At 38.9% G+C, this 17,547-nt stretch overlaps 1 protein-coding gene across 8 annotated transcripts in view; it reads left to right on the top strand.

Annotated features, from left to right (window-relative positions):
• GALNT3 (polypeptide N-acetylgalactosaminyltransferase 3) overlaps nt 1–17,547 on the top strand; it is a 67,279-nt gene that overhangs the window by 11,910 nt on the left and 37,822 nt on the right. For 3 of the 8 annotated variants that reach the window (XR_013402011.1, XM_077957140.1, XM_028830793.2), the window contains exons 2-3: nt 9,295–9,337; nt 13,619–14,239. Coding sequence is in view for 6 of the 8 variants with exons in the window: in XM_077957140.1 (XP_077813266.1) it covers nt 13,725–14,239 (515 nt within the window). In the remaining 2 variants the exon portion in view is untranslated. Of the gene's footprint in view, nt 1–9,294; nt 9,338–12,016; nt 12,223–13,618; nt 14,240–17,547 lie in introns of all 8 variants that reach the window. The other 5 variants (XR_013402010.1, XM_077957137.1, XM_077957135.1 and 2 more) reach the window with 3 other exon arrangements.

Raw genomic sequence — 17,547 nt, 5'->3', positions numbered from 1 at the left:
ATGATAACAATTGAGCAAGCAATCTTCTTTATTCCTTCACTCCCTATTCCTTAATATTCTTGGGGCCTCAAAGGAAGAATGAATGGAGAGAAATTGCCTACTGCTTGTATGTGTTTGGACTCCTTCAGAAAAGGAATATTTGGTTGAATTAATTGAATGCAATCTATCCATCCTCCAAACACATGCCATAAAAAGGCCCAGTACTTCTTTCACTAAAGTATTAAGTAGTACATTAGTGAAGGGATTCCTTTTTTCCATGAAAAAAATCTGTGGCTGCTCTCCTTTGTAGACCATTGAAATTGGCTCTCTGATTTCACTGGAGATGATGAAATTCCATAGCAGCAAAAGCCAAGTGGCAGTAAGCCCTTATCCACCAAATATATATACATCCACAAGTATATACATATTATCCACCAAGTATGTACATCTCCCACAATGAAAAGCTGGGACGTAGAGGTATCAGAAAACATTGGCTTGCAGATGTTTTTGAGAGCTGAGATACTGTCTTTGGTATAAGCCTAGTGGTAGCTAATGAATGATTTACATAAGTAGTACTATAGCATCCCTTCACTATATAATAGGAAAAACTCTAGCTCTGGTAGCAAAAAAGTTAACTTTAGTTGCTACAATCAAGAGTCACAGTATCTTACCAGTTTTCAGGCCTAAGTCAATTCACACTCCCAGAGCTTTTCCCCAAAGGGAACTGTAGCCATTTACCAGAGAGTATGCTTTGGGGAAAAGGAAATAACCAGACCTTTCATACTAATTCCTAGGGGGGCCCAAAAGTGTTGTGGCCAGCTGTTCAAAGTGGAGACTTACAGTGCTCAGGTAACACATGGAGTCTTAGCTCCAGCTGTACTCATAGTGGGTCCAGGGGGTCAGCAGATCTAGCCTGTGCTTATTTCCCCAGTTCTTTAGTGAATAATTGGAGTAGACACACTGGGTAACTGGCAGAATCTCCATATTGACTCTCTAAACCAAGCTTGTTTAACCTGTGGCCCATGGGCCACATGCCACCCTGGATGGCTTTGAATGTGGCCTAATACAAATTTGTAAACTTTCTTAAAACATTATGAGATTTTTTTTTTGTAATTCTTGTTTTTTTTTTTCCCCCTCCATCTCATCAGCTATTGTGTTAGTGTGTTTTATGTGTGGCCCAAGACAATCCTTCTTCTAATGTGGCCCAGGGAAACCAAAAGATTGGACACCCCTGCTAACCCATAGAGGGAGGACCATGTGATAGGAGAGCTTAGTAGAAGACTTTAGAATTTCCCCTTTCTTCAAAGATAGTAAATCAAAAGTAATAACATATCCCTGAGGAAACTGTCAAGATTGATGTCACTATCAAAGATTTAAAATAAGACTTGTGATATCTATCACATCCCCATTTAGCTCACTTATTTTGCCTAGGCAGAAGTTAAATGGATCTTAGAGAATGGCTGTAGACTACCCTCAACTTAATTATTGGGTGACTCCAAATGTAGTTGCTGACCCAGATGTAATATCCTTATCAAACCACATAGCCCCTGGCATTTGGTATGTAGCTATTGACTTAGTTAGTATCTTTTTCTGCCAATTTACAAGGACCACCGAAAACAATTTGTTTTTATCTAGCAGGGCCAACAATATGGCTTCACAGTCTTGCCTCAGGGCTAGATCAATTCTTAATCTTAGTCATCGTAATATTTCACAAGACATCACACTGATCCACTGCATTGATGATATTACGCTGATTGTCTCTGATGAGAAGAAAGTAGCAAATACTTTAGATATCCTTGTAGAGCATATAAGAATTAGAGGGTGGGGCCGGGCGCGGTGGCTCAAGCCTGTGATCCCAGCACTTTGGGAGGACGAGGCGGGTGGATCACGAGGTCAGGAGATCGAGACTATCCTGGCTAACATGGTGAAACCCCGTCTCTACTAAAAATACAAAAAACTAGCCGGGCGTGGTGGCGGGCGCCTGTAGTCTCAGCTACTTGGGAGGCTGAGGCGGGAGAATGGCGTGAACCCGGGAGGCGGAGCTTGCAGTGAGCCGAGATCACGCCACTGCACTCCAGCCTGGGAGACACAGCGAGACTCCGTCTCAAAAAAAAAAAAAAAAAAAAAAAAAAAAGAATTAGAGGGTGACAAATCAGCCCCAGAGAAATTCAGCAAAATTTCTGGGCATTCAGTAGCCACTATGCTCAATAGACTTTTTTTTTTTTTTCTTTTTTGAGAGGGAGTCTCATTCTGTTGCCCAGGTTGGAATGCAGTGGTGGGATCTGGGGTCACTGCAACCTCCGCCTCCTGGGCTCAAGCAATCCTCTCACCTCAGCCTCTTAAGTAGCTGGGACCATAGGTGAGCACCACACCCAGCTAATTTTTGTGTTTTTTTGTAGAGATGAGGTTTTGCCATATTACCCAGACTGGTCTTGCACTCCTGGGCTCAAGCAATTTGCCTACCTCAGCCTCCCAAAGTGCTGTAATTACAGGCATGAGCCACTGCACCCAGCCTCAATAGTCATTTTTGAATTTAGGGGCAACATTTACAACATTTGAATATGCTACCTCAACCTGTTTACAGAGTAACTCATAAGGCTACCAGTTTTTAATGATGATCAAAGTAGAAGATGGCTCTGCAGCAAGCCCAGCAGTACAGGCTATGCTACCACTTCAGCTTTATGATCTAGCAAACTCAATGACTCTCTTAGTATCTGTGCCAAAGAGGAATGCTCTATGGAGCCTCTGGAAAGTGCCGATGGCAAAATCACAATGCAGACATCTAGGATTTTGAAATAAATATTTTCTTCAGATAACTGTTTACTTTTTGGTAAACAGCTTCTAACTTGCTACTAGGTAGATGTTGAATGTATAATTATGGGTTACCATGTGGACCAAGTTTCCCATCATTAGGTAGAATCTGACCTATCGTGCCATAAGGTTGGCGATATACAACAGCAATATATCACTGAGTGGAAATAGTACATGAGACAGAACTAGAGCAGATCTGGATAGTACAAATAAGTTGTATGAACCAGGGACTCAGACTTCTTTGGTAGCAACTCTAATGGCATTGCCTTGTCCCCTTCAACTCATGCCTGTGGCTTCTTGGCGATTCCCTTAGTCCAGTTGTTAGAAGAAAAAAAAAAAAAAGCACCTCAAATCTGATTTACAGATGAATCTGAATCTGAACAATACGCTAGGACTACCCAATATTAGACTGTATAGCACTACAGCTCTACCCATGAGTAACTGTGAATAATACTCGATAAGGGACATTCTTTCTGTAGGCAGAAATTTGAACAGTCAATATGGTTGTCCACTATGTTGGGAATGAGACATGCCTACAAATACAGATCTATATTGGTCGTCGATAGGTAGTCGTTAAGGGTGTGTATGGTCAGAGTTGGAAGGAACAGGATTGGAAGATTGGTGACAAGGTCATTAGTTTGAGGAAGAGGTATGTGAACGAATCTTTCAAAATGAAAAGACCCTGAAAAAATGTGTATCCCATCTGAGTGCCCACAAAAGCACATCCATTGCAGAGGAGGTTCTTAATAATCAAGTGGACAAAATGACAATTTTGCACATCAGTCAGCCTCTCTCTCCAGCTGTCTCAGTGCTTGTTCAGTGGGCCCATAAACAGGGTCTTTGTGGCAGGACTGGAGCTGTGTATGCATGGGCTCAGCAACATGGCTTCCCCTTTCTAAAGTTGACTGGGATAGCACTGCTGCTGAGTTCCTAATCTGCAGAGACCAACATTGAGCCCCTGCGGGGATCAGCCAGCCTCTGGGTGGCAGGTTCATTGTACTGGATTTCTTCCTTCATTAAGGGGGCAGAGACTTCTCCTCACTAGAAGAGATAAATATTCTAGATACGGATTTGCCCTTCCTTGACATCACCAACATCTGTGGACTCCTAGAATGCTTAAGGGCATGGTGAATACAGAGAAGTAGTTAGTGTAAGAAAGAAGCCATAGATACTCATTGTGACTTCGCAGCCAATTAGGTAAGTGAGGATTATCGTAGGTTTGCATATTTTTTTAAAAAATTTTTTCCATCAGCTTTCCCAGGTTCAATGCACATTTTTTCTTTGCTTCTTATATCTAGGTTTTTTTTTGTATATATTAACAATTTTATTCTCTCTCATTTTCATTTTTAAAAAAGTTAAATAGAAGCCGTTGGAGATCAACTTTACAAAATGGTAAAATATTAGGTAACAGAATATTTAGTGAGACTGTGATACAATTTAAGGAGTAACTTAGAGTCACAGCAGTGGCTACAATGGCTGTTAGGACTCTATGTCTCTCATTTTTGAGGCAATAGAACTTCTTCACTTATAAAGAACGACAGTTAGACTTTGTTAGGTGAAATATAGAATTGCGTTGTTATTGTACAGTAGTTTAAGTGTGTGGAAGAGGGTGCATGTGAAAGCTGAGTAGTCAAAAGTTCAGACTTTGCTGCTTATCAGTTTATTGTCTCTTAGTTCCAAATTTACTGTATTAGCCTGCTCTGTAATAATGGAGCTGGGCCTTGTAAATATTTCTTTTTTGCTGGCTCGTTCAATGTTAAGCCTTGTCAGTAGAGGGCACTGGAGGGACACTGAAGTGGCTGAGGCTTCTCTTTCTGGTTTCTGTGATGCTCACTGGCTAAGCTCCTTTGGAGCATGGTTTTCCTCTACTGCTCACTCCCCAATATGATTTTCTCCAGCACTAGGTACCTGCAGAACACAGCTTTTTCTAGAGTTGGTGTCCCCCACACACTCCACTTTCTTTAGAGCTTGATTTGGGCAGCAGTGGTGTACCCTTGAGCCACAGACACCATGGACCTGCTCTGTCATCCAAGTCACTGCTCCCCAAACTCTCACCTCAGATCCACACATGCCAACTGGGGGACCACAAGACTGGGTGTCTAGGGAGCCGGCTGCCCACCTTTGTCCCAGGCAGCCAGCCCAGAGCTGTTGTTGCCTGTGTGGCACATGAAAGTACACTAAACTCTTGCAGGAGACAACCTCTGTGATTCCAGATTCCCTCAGCAGCTGGCAGTTTTCCTCAGCACTTAGCTAGTTCTAGGGTTCTGTCCCCAGCTGTGAACAGCCTCTTCTGGAACTTCAGGGGCAGATTTCTGATAAGTCCCATGAATGAAGTACTTCTGTGACTTTTCTAGCAGGTAGTCAAAACTAGGGCATCTCCATAGACATCTCTGGATCTCAGCCCTGGTGAGAGGAGAGCTCTTCCTTGAACACTTATTTCAGCCTTAGGGGGAATGGTTGCCCCTTATACTGTATTTACAACTCCTATATTCTTTAGAATTCTCCTTAACTCCCACTAGGCAATTTCCTGTTACTCCAAACCTCTTTTAACACTAGATTGTATTAAACTCTCTCTGTTCAAATTACTATGTGGTTTCTATCTCCTTACTAATCCAAAAGCCACCAACTATGTTTACAAGGTAAATAGATGGACAAATGTTTTGTTTTGTTTTGTTTTCTTGAGACGGAGTCTCGCTGTGTCACCCAGGCTGGAGTGCTGTGGCACGATCTCGGCTCACTGCAAACTCCGCCTCCTGGGTTCACGCCATTCTCCTGCCTCAGCTTCCCGAGTAGCTGGGACTACAGGCGCCCGCTACCACGCCCGGCTAATTTTTTGTATTTTTAGTAGAGACAGGGTTTCACCGTGTTAGCCAGGATGGTCTTGATCTCCTGACCTCGTGATCCTCCTGCCTCAGCCTCCCAAAGTGCTGGGATTATAGGCGTGAGCCACCGCGCCCGGCTGATGGACAATGTTTTAAAATGCAGTGCCTCTGCCTGGGGGGGAGGGAATACCAGTTACATGAATAATCTCTGGATCCACCTAAATCACTCCTCAAAATTCCTCTACTCCGTAGTATGCCATAAGTAATCAATGCATATCTTTCATCCGTAATGTAAAAGTCATTCACAGGTGCAGATGTGGCAGGAAAGAGCATGTGAGACCCTGAGTTTGTGATTCCCTTGGCAGGTAATGTAGTATCATAATTACTGGTTTGTGTCAAACTGTCGAGGTAGAGAGTTGACTATCTCACAAATCCATATTCTGTCAGCAACCTTTCACATTCAGAGATGACGACAAGGGAGATGTCTAGGGGTAGCTGAGAAGTTGGATGTCTCACCCTGTCCTTGTCAGTATTGAAACCTGTGCCTCACAGTTGCTGATGGTTAACTCTGTCACTCAGCTTTTTGTCTCACAACCTGCAGATATCTTTGTTCAGAAAGCTGTTCTTAGTTTACAAAAATTGCACGTAGTTTAGTTATCCGCTGGTGGCATTGCCCAGCCACCCAGTGTAACTCTACTTTGCCTTTAGCTGAGATCTTTGAGGTGTGTCTACTGCTACCCACTCTGAGACAGAATGTGGCTGTCTCCATGCAGTTTGATTTGCATCAGTGTTTGTCTCTTGTCATACATCCACATGCTACTTCCTGCTCAGAAGAAATGCTGCCAAGGGTGTAAACATGAACTTAAACATAATCAAAACTAACAAACTACAGCAGCAAAACACCATGAGATTTGATCCACCAATAAATGCAAGCAGAAATGACTTTCTGCCACTCCTCTGTTCCCTAACACTTTAACCAGTAGATGAGGGGCACATAATACAACTTCTACTCAAGCACTTAAAGGTTTATTATCAGGGCAAGATCTTTAAATTTTGTTTTTCTTTGTTTTGTTTTGAATTCAGTTAGGAAATACAGATGATAGGTAATGTGTGGCAAAGATCCAGTGAGTTTTATAATAATTCACAATAGTGTACTTTTCTTAATCTATAATCTGTATTAGGATATTGGGATGTAATTTTGTGTTTTTTTCCTGCTTAGTGTGGTTACCCCTAACTCGTTACAGCATGCTTTAACTCAGTAGTAAGGAAATTTTATATACCAAATTAGACATCATGGCAGTTAAATTCATCAGGAACCAGACTTTAAACCTCTGGAGTTGTAATGGTTTATTGTCACAAACATGGAAACAAGAAGTGAAAGGAAACACTATCTTATTTCATTAAATGTTACTTTCATGTAAAATTATAATGTTCTACTTTCCACTACTTCAGAAAATTGCTTCAGTTGGAATTTTTAGGTTAAATGAACAACTAGTATTTCTGCAACCTATGCTTCTCCATCTAGAGGGACAATCATGATGGATATTACCTTGATATTTTCCTTTCTCAATTTGTGTTTAAACAAGATCCCCAGGTAATTCATAGTCACTTTAAAGTTTGAGAAGCTGTAGTCTAGCTAACTGGAAGCCACCACTTTTTAATTCGATTATTTTAAATTTGTAAGATTTCAGATGGAAGCATATTTTTACCCCTGAGAATAATCCATTGATTTTAACACAGTGTCACAACCAGTTAAAATTGTGTGTATTGCTTTAGCTTTTCACTTTATGAATATTTTTATTAATGACTTTTTAAAATGTCTACATATATACCAGGATACAGTTTAATACTTTTTAAAACCAGGTCTCTGAATTTGACTCTTAGAAATTCATAAGAATTTAGAATTTAGAAGATCTCTGAAATTTTTTTTTTTAATTTTTAAAAACTATTTTATGATTTTTGACTTCTCTTCCTCTGTGAATCTGATCTTTGGTAATTAGCAAATAGCCGTATTGGACATAGCATTTAAAGGTTTTAGAAAGTGTACAAGAAGAACAAACCCTTTATCTGCTAATCATTTCTAATGTGCAAATATGACACGTTATATCCTGAGTTTGCTGTTGTGCTGGTTTTTTTCTTATCAATTCTCAAACTTCGGAGTCCAACTGGAAGTTGACTGTAGGAGAGATTTGTTTTGTTTCATGAGCTGTTTTTACATAGGTCTTCCAATTTGGCAGGTAGTACTGACAAGGAACATGGCATTATTCCCAGAAAAAGGAATTAAGAATCCTGGTTTCATTTTACTCATTCATTTATTGTGTGTCTTTTGGCTTATGTCTTTCATTGTTCAGGTATCAATTTCCCATTTTTATGATTGGAATAAGATATTTATAAAATGATTTTACAGAATCATAATTTGCAATAAAACCTCAGTGCCTCATATATATCAGCATAAGTCCCTGTGTCCTTTTGGAAAACTGTGGGTCATTCCTGCTTTGGATTTTATCATATATCTCCAAGTCTAAATAACTCTATTCATTTACATCAAGAGTCTATTTTGAAACACTCATCTTTGGCATATTAGAAATTAGTAATGCGATTGCCTTTGGACAGATATAACCCTTATCAGATGCTAGTTTTGATTTGCCCAAATCTTGTGATCTAGACAAGTAATTCTTAACCTTCGCTGCTTGTTAGAATTATCTGGAGAGCTTAAAGTAACAACAAAAGCAGAGTATATGCCCTGCTCCCACACCGATTAAATCAGAGGTGAAGTCTAAGGCACTTTATTTTTTAAGAGCTTTCCACTAATGTATATCCAGAATTGAAGACAACTGATAGAGATGCTTAGTGTTGAGTGGCATTCAGCATTAATGGAAGCCTGATATTACACATTAACAGCCAAGTACAGAAAAGTCATAATGAAAATCCCATCGATGTTGGAATCTTTAAGTGATCAGGGTTGATAAGAGAAGATTCAGAAATAGTCTGAAAAGATCAAAACATCATCTTCCTATTTCTAGGCTCTGCCTCTGTAAGGTTCTCAACTTCTTAATCTTCCATTTTAAGATTTACAACCTTATTTTCAATCTTTATTTCTGAAAAGGTGCTTTGAAAAGTTTTAAAATCATTTATTTGTAAAACATTACCCAATGATAGGAAGCTATTTATAGTTTTTATGGTTTTTCCTCAGTTTTTTTTTCTTATCCCTTCTATTTAGGATATTAGTTCTTGACTCTCAAACATTTTATTTTAGATAATTTCAGTTAAAAACTCAGGATTTTACATTGAACCTGAGTTTGAACACAGTTAGAAAAATGCTGGTCTTAAACTGAACTGGCATGGCCAAGCCACCTAATCTCTTTGACTCTCCATATCGGTCAGTAAAATTGGAATAACAAGGGCTAGATGCAGTAGCTCATGCCTGTAATCCCAGCACTTTGGGAGGCTGAGATAGGAGGATTGGGGAGGTCAAGGTCAGTCTGCCTGGGCAACATAGCAAGCTCTTATCTCTACAAAAAAAAAAATAGTAATAATACTTCACAATATTGCTGAGACAGTGAGAACTTATGTATTAAATGTCATTTAATACCAGGGACCTAGTCAACATTTAACACAAGTTAAGAGTTGTTTTTGTTGTTGTTTCTGATAAAATCTTGGTCCTCTTTCTTCCTTTTTCCAGTGAACAAATTTTTCTGGGTGCCTACTGTGTTACCAACATTGTGGTAAGTGCCAGAAAAACAACCATGAATAGGATGCTATCCATGTCTTTCGTAAGCTTTCCTCGACGACTCTGTTAGAAGCATCCCAAACTAAAACCTACTGAGTGGGTCCTTACATAGATACACATGCACTCACAATGATAGGATTACTGTCCTTCTGATGAAGAATTCCTCTACTTTATGTTTTATTCCTAAAAAGAACTCTCTTCTATCTGCATCATTAATTCTCTCCTTCTTTTCAATTCCCACCCTACCCACAGATATGATTTCTGACATAAAATGTTTTGGGAAAACTATCACTACTGTGGAAGAATCTAGTTCTGTCATATCCTCCTATTCTGTGCTTTCTCTGAACTCTTTTTTCCATGTTCTGTCAAAATATCTCAGGGAAACCAGCTCAATTCTTCTCAAATTCCTAATTTAGCCTACCTCTAGCTACAGAAAAATTGAGTATCACTAGATAGCCCTGGGGAAGGCTATCTATTTTTGCCTTTTTTTTTTTTTTTTTTTTGGCGGGGCGGGGAGGGGTAGTCCTCTCAGGAACAGAAAGGAGGTGAACACAGGTTGATGAATGTCTACCTTTCATCAAGATACAGTTAGAGGGGATGAGGTTGTAGTTCATCAACTGGGAACCACTTTCCTGTGAGACCCCAACATTTTGCCCATTCTTACCTTCCTGGAACCCCATAGATGAGGTTACCGCCCTATTATTCTGGAAGTGCCCTGAATCCTAAGCCTTAGGATCTTGAAGGCATGACTACAACTACTCTCTCTGCCAAGGTTCTCTTCTCATTTTTCACTAAAGCCCATTAGACCAGGTCTAATGAAGTTCAGTTTTAAAGGTCAACCAACTGTTACACATTTAACATCTCTCAAGTGTGAGATAAGATTGTAAAATTACCTCCACTTGACATGGATAATTTATCTGTGTTTTCATTTGTGTTTTTTATTTTTTTGCCCGCCCCTCACTCTTCATAGGATTGGAAAAATTGGACTTTCTTTCCAGTCAGTCTCTTTTTTTCTACCCTTAAATGTAGGTATTTCTCTGTCCTATTTGTTTTACATTACATTTACCCCAAGACTGACTCAAATTTTCATCTCTACTGCAGAGCTTTTTCATAATTTCCTGTCCCATATATCTTTTTGCTCATCCAAACTCACTTTGGAAGTTCCATTAGCATATTACATTTGCTACATCCAAAACTGAACAAATTATCTTCTTAATTCCTACCCTGAATCTGTGCTGCTTCCTGTATTTCTTGTCTTTGTTAATGTTATCACTTTACTCATTTGTATTAGTTTGTTCTCATGCTGCTAATAAAGACTTACCAGAGACTGGATAATTTATAAAGAAAAAAAGGTTTAATGGACTCACAATTTGACATGGCTGGGGAGACCTCACAATAATGGCAGAAGGTGAAAGAGGAGCAAAGGCACGTCTTACATGATGGCAGGCAAGACAGCATGTTCAGGAGAACTCCTTTTTATAAAACCATCAGGTCTCGTGAGACTTATCCATGACCACGAAAACAGTATGGGGGAAACCACTCCCATGATTCATTTATCTCCATCTGCCCTGCTCTTGACACATGGGGATTTTTACAATTTAAGGTGAGAGTTGGGTGGGGACACAGCCAAACCATATCACCATTCATCTCCCATTCTTCCCTTTCTCTCACCAAGACCGTTGTTTGATTCCACTTCCTGGACTTTCTTGAAATCATTTCACTCCATCCTTTGGCTCCCCTCATCTCATTAACATCCATCACCTTTACGGGGGCTTAAAAACTTGTAATTTTTCTAAAACAGAAATTTGATTATGATCTTTTCTTTTTTCTTGTTTTTGTTTGAGACAGAGTCTCGCTCTGTGGCCCAGGCTGGAGTGCAGTGGCTCAATCTCAGCTCACTGCAAGCTCTGCCTCCTGGGTTCACGCCATTCTCCTGCCTCAGTCTCCCAAGTAGCTGAGACTACAGGCACCTGCCACCACACCCGGCTAATTTTTTGTATTTTTAGTAGAGACCGGGTTTCACCATGTTAGCCAGGATGGTCTTGATCTCCTGACCTCGTGATCCACCCGCCTCAGCCTCCCAAAGTGCTGGGATTACAGGCGTGAGGATTATGATCTTTTCTTAAAAACAGTTTTCTCCATTCCATCTATTTTGGAAAAAAAATTGATAATTTCCAAATTCACTGAAAGATGTACAAGATTTCATGAACTGATCTTTAAGTGACCTTCGAGTCACATCAGTTGTCATTCTCTCCCTGTGCCTTCCGCTTATGCTGTACTGAAGGACTGATCATGCTTTTTCTTGCTTTTATGGTTTTGCATCTGACATTCCCTCTCTGTTTTCCCTCCTGTCTACCTGCCTAAAATGTATTTGTATTTCAAGATTTTGCTCAACAGTGTCATCTCTAAGAAAATTTCCCTAACATTTCTCCTGACCCTCTACGCTGTTTACTTTTTCTTTTTTTTTTTTCTTTTTCTTTTTCTTTTTTTTTTTTTTTTTTTTTTTGAGACAGAGTATTGTCCTGCTACCCAGGCTGGAGTGCAGTGGCACAATCACAGCCCAGTGCAGCCTTAACCTCTTGAACTCAAGCCATCCTCCCACCTCAGCCACCTGAGTAGCTGGGACTACAGGCGTGTGCCACCACATTTGACTAATTTTTGTATTTTTTTGTAGGATGGGGTCTTGCTATGTTGCCCAGGTTGGTCTCAAACTTCTGGTCTCAAGTCATCCTCTGGCCTCAGCTTCCTAAAGTGCTGGGATTATAGGCATGAGCCACTGTTCCAAGCCTGTGTAGCTTTCTTTGTCTCCTGTCATAACACATATCACACTGCTTTGTGACCGGCCTCTGACTTCTTATATTTCAATTTTGCTTCTTGAAGGTAAGGGCTATCTTTAATTTTGTAACCACAGCCTAGCACAACATTTGACACATAATTAATTACACAACTGTCATTGTGTTATTGTGTGGTTCTGTAACTTCTTATATTCTTTTCAAAAGCTTAAGCGGTCATTTCGTTTTTTACATGAAGTTCTTAAAGCAACCAAAGCTCAGAAATATTGGAATCTCACTTTTATGAGCAATATATGCCAGAATTGGGGTTATCTTTTGGAGCAGAAGTGTCCACTCCATACTGGAAAGAATATAGAATTAGAAATAGTATATAGAACTAAGTTCTGCCTATTTTGTTTATTCCGCTTAAAATTTCCTGCCAAAAACCAGAGAATCCATCTTGGAACCTGGTTTTCTTATTTTAAATTTGGTGAGAACTTTGGAAGAGAAGTTAAAGAAAGTGTCAAAAGTTAATTTTCATTGCTATAAATGATATTTTCTTTAAAATGTATTTAGGCCATAGGAGGAACAGGCATTTTCCCTCCCCTTTGTCTTTGCAAATTTCTTGACTGGCTATCACGGCTCATAGTATATAATCGTTTCCTGAAAAGTCCTATTTTTCTTTTCCTTTGTTCCTGTTGTCCTATATTAGGGTTTAATAAACTTGCTGTCCCTTCTTAGGGTCAATTGCAAGCAATATTTTATCAAACCAAATTCTGCATTTTTAACTTAATGACCTCTATAGGCTCCCTAGAGACACTGCAAGTAAAGCTAATGAATTCTCTTTTTACTATTAGATCTTGTATTTCTGTGAGCTATTAAAACTAGCTGTTATAAAACAACAAATTAAATGCCACCGATTTTCTTGTTTTTAGGGGTTCCTTCAGGATTCACAAGTACTATTGGGTCAGAAAATCTGGGAGAATGATAGTTTACTTACTGATGAAACTGCTATATTACCATCATTGGTTAAGCTGGAGTACACCTTAGTTTGAGAGTAAACTATATAAAATGAAGGCCACTATTTTAGGTGGATGCCTGGTAGTACCTATCAGTATACCCTTGCTTCCTTATGGAGCTCTCTTTTTTGTAATTCATTCAATGAGGTCCTTTGATTCCTTGGTTATCAAGTGAAGATATTCTTTTTTAACTCAAAATATATTTATAAAATTAATTTTATAAATAGTGGATATTAGAGTTTAAAAAGAATGTATTTTTGAATGGAGACGAATATCAATATTTTGCAACCCCAATAAATTGTAGTAAATCGTAACAATTATTTTCTTCTAAAAGTGTAATTTTCTTGAGGATGAGATATCTTTGTTTTCTTGTTAATCATAAGAGTACATTGGTAGCTTGTGTTCGGTTGTTGGTTAAATGAATGAGTTGAGCCATGCCTGTAGGACTGAATAACTGCTAATACCATCTACCATTTCTGTTTATAGGTACTACCATTTAAAGATACCTTCTTCTCAGCAAATCTATGATAAAAAATATAAGTAACAGAAGAAATAACTGTTATTTGTCAAGTGACAAGCTTTTAATGTCAGAATGGCTCACCTAAAGCGACTAGTCAAATTACACATTAAAAGACATTACCATAAAAAGTTCTGGAAGCTTGGTGCAGTAGTTTTTTTCTTTATTATAGTTTTGGTGTTAATGCAAAGAGAAGTAAGTGTTCAATATTCCAAAGAGGAATCAAGGTTGGAAAGAAACATGAAAAACAAAAACAAGATGTTAGATTTAATGCTAGAAGCTGTAAACAATATTAAGGATGCAATGCCAAAAATGCAAATAGGAGCACCTGTCAGGCAAAACATTGATGTTGGTGAGAGACCTTGTTTGCAAGGATATTATACAGCAGCAGAATTGAAGCCTGTTCTTGACCGTCCACCTCAGGATTCAAATGCACCTGGTGCTTCTGGTAAAGCATTCAAGACAACCAATTTAAGTGTTGAAGAGCAAAAGGAAAAGGAACGTGGGGAAGCTAAACACTGTTTTAATGCTTTCGCAAGTGACAGGATTTCTTTGCACCGAGATCTTGGACCAGACACTCGACCTCCTGAGTATGTTGAATAATATTTATTGTTTATTCTTTATCATCAGGCTTTGCAGGGGACAAAGGGGTGAGCTAAGGAAGTTGCCTGTTCTTTAGCTACTCTGAGGCAGAAAATCAGCAAATACTGTTTATTTAACCTGTTGTATTTATTTTTTGCTTAAAATGATTGAGGCTACATATCCCTATTTATGCTTGGTGAGGCAGTACAGATATGAAAATTATTAGCTTGGAAATTAGAAAACTGAATTCTAGATCTGACTGCTATCCACAAGGAAATCCTTTATTCCTAAATACTGTAGCTTTCTCATCTATTTAGGGGGAATTATTGGACAATTTTTATGGGAAATATAGAAGGTAGAGGAATTGTTTCCATTTCTCTGTGTATTTCTTTAGAATAAAAATGTTTAAAAATATGCCAAGATTTTGGAACTGATGGATAATATTTTATAGATTTGTAAACCAATTCACAGTCTTTGTGATTACTTTGACTCAAAGTCTTTGAGTACCTAATTATATTTCAGAATGCCCTATTTTTTGTGAACAATCCTGAGTAGCTGGGATTACAGGCACTTGCCACCACAGCTGGCTAATTTTTTGTATTTTTAGTAGAAATGGGGTTTCACCATGTTGCCCAGGGTGGTCTTGAACTCCTGACCTCAGGTGATCCGCCTGCCTCGGCCTCCCAAAGTGCTGGGAATACAGGCGTGAGCCACTGCGCCCGGCCCACCCTCAGCAGATTATTCATTATTATTATTATTATTGCTATCATTATTTTGAGATGGAGTCTTTCTCTGTCACTGAGGCTGGAGTGCAGTGGTGTGATCTCGGCTCACTGCAACCTCTGCCTCCCGGGTTCAAGCGATTCTCCAGTGTCAGCTCCCAAGTAGCTGGGACTACAGGCATGCGGTACCACTTCTGGCTAATTTTTGTATTTTTAATAGAGATGGGGTTTCACCATGTTGGCCAGGCTGGAGTGCAATGGCACGGGTCTCCGCTCACTGCAACCTCTGCCTCCCAGGTTCAAGCGATTCTCCAGTGTCAGGCTCCCAAGTAGCTGGGACCACAGGCACACAGCACCCTGTCCGGCTAATTTTTGTATTTTTGAAAGAGACGGGGTTTCACCATGTTGGCCAGGCTGGTCTCGAACTCCTGACCTCAAGTGATCCTCCCACCTCAGCCTCCCGAAGTGCTGGGATTATAGGCGTGAGCCACTGCACCCAGCCCCTCAGTAGATTTTTAATTGTACAAGATAGGCCAGGTTTGGTGGCTCACACCTGTAATCCCAGCACTTTGGGAGGTCGAGGAGGGCAGATCACCTGAGGTCAGGAGTTCAAACCCAGCCTGGCCAACATGGTGAAACCCCGTCTCTTTTAAAAATACAAAAATTAGCTGGACAGGGTGCTGTGTGCCTGTGGTCCCAGCTACTCGAGAGCCTGACGCTGGAGAATTGCTTGAACCTGGGAGGCGGAGGTTGCCGTGAGCGGAGATCCGTGCCATTGCACTCCAGCCTGGGCGACAAGAACGAAACTCCATCTCGAAAAGAAAAAAAAAAAAAAAAGTACAAGATAAGCAAACTGGAAGCAAACAATGCCTATGTATTTAGCTTTGCTTTCTGGATATTAGAGAATTACATTTGGCGGTGAACTTGAAGATAACTTTTGGTCTATTGTTTCACTCAGGTTTTTCTAGATTTAGGATTATCAATACCGGATCCAACTATATGAGTCCCTTAATGTTGAAACTGTGTAACTTAGATTTCTGTTGAGCTATTCTAGTCTGATTGATTCAAGTTTAAGTTGCTTATAATTTTTAGATGAATGTGTAAAGAAACTAATATCTATAAAATATTCTAGCTGTTATAACAAGGCACATTATAGTTCCTTTTGTATAGTAATAGATTAGAATGCAGTATTGCACTTTACTGATTTGAGGAGAGTTTTTGACTGAAAGTCATCTACATTAAAAATCAATAATCATGATTTTTATTCTTTTGACATGACAATCAGTGACAGCTCAAAATGAACTTTTTTCTCCCAATATAGCATTAAGAAGCTGCAATAATTTTCAATAGTGTTAATCACTAAGTAAGTGAAAAACAAGTAAGCACATTAACAACATTTTTTGGTTGGAGTTGAAGATTTAATTATTTCTTACTTTGGACAGGGTTTGTAAGGGTGGTAAAGATTTGTTTTTTGACTTCATGATCCACCCGCCTTGGCCTCCCGAAGTGCTGGGATTAAAGGCATGAGCTACTGCGCCTGGCCTGGTCAACATAGTGAAACCTCATCTCTACTAAAAATACATAAATTAGCTGGACGTGGTGATGCGCGCCTGTAGTCCCAGCTACTTGGGAGGCTGAGGCAGGAGAATCGCTTGAACCCGGGAGATGGAGGTTGCAGTGAGGCAAGCTTGCACCATTGTACTCCAGCCTGGTGACAGAGCAAGACTCTGTCTCAAAAAAAAAAAAATTTTGTTTTGTACTTCGAATGTAGCCAGTATCAGCAAATAACACGTTTTCTGAAGAACTGCTAATGTTTTCCATGCTCATTAGAAATATAGATCTAGTTTCTTCCAAAGCCAGATGGTCATATGACTGATAATTTAGGCATGTTTCTATGTGCCAGGTTTTTCAAATGGTTTGACTGGGATGATACAGTTGCTTTGGCAAGTTATTTTAATTGCACTATTTTAAATGTGTAAAACAATTTTCAAAGCATACATTTAACATGTTAATTGTTTCAAAAGGAATGGAGTTTATGAAAGTATATTGTGAAATTTTATTAATTATGTTAATGATATAACATGACATTTTTACTTGATATTGGTAATTATCAGTTAAGCAAATAAATCCTAGTTTAAACTGGTGGAAAATTTTGCAAGATTAAAGTGATAACATTTTACTAGTATGAATTTTTGTGAAATTTTATACTTTAAATCTTCAAAATCATTTTATAATTATCGATTAATACTATATTAATTAACCACATAGCAAATAAAGGTAGGAAAAAAATCTTAAACTAGAATTTCACTTTCTCCTCAAAATGCTTATAACAAATCATGAGTTTCCTCTTTTTTTCTTCCTTTAAAAATAAAATACCATAGTATGGAATTTTTCATAATTTTTCCTTCTAGTTTATGTTGGTTATAAACTTTTATGGGTTCAAAATATAAGCTTATATTTAGTTATTTATTTCTGTGTAATTGTGGTTCAAGTGTGTATATGAATAGTTTGTGTTTGAGCTTTTTTTAAATTGGCAGTTTATCCAAAATTCAATTTAGAATAAATAATTTTATTTATGAATGATGAAGGTGCCC

The sequence above is a fragment of the Macaca mulatta genome, chromosome 12 (genome assembly GCF_049350105.2).
Source record: "Macaca mulatta isolate MMU2019108-1 chromosome 12, T2T-MMU8v2.0, whole genome shotgun sequence".
NCBI classification, from domain to species: Eukaryota; Metazoa; Chordata; class Mammalia; order Primates; family Cercopithecidae; genus Macaca; species Macaca mulatta.
This window is presented reverse-complemented; position numbering and strand designations above follow the sequence as displayed.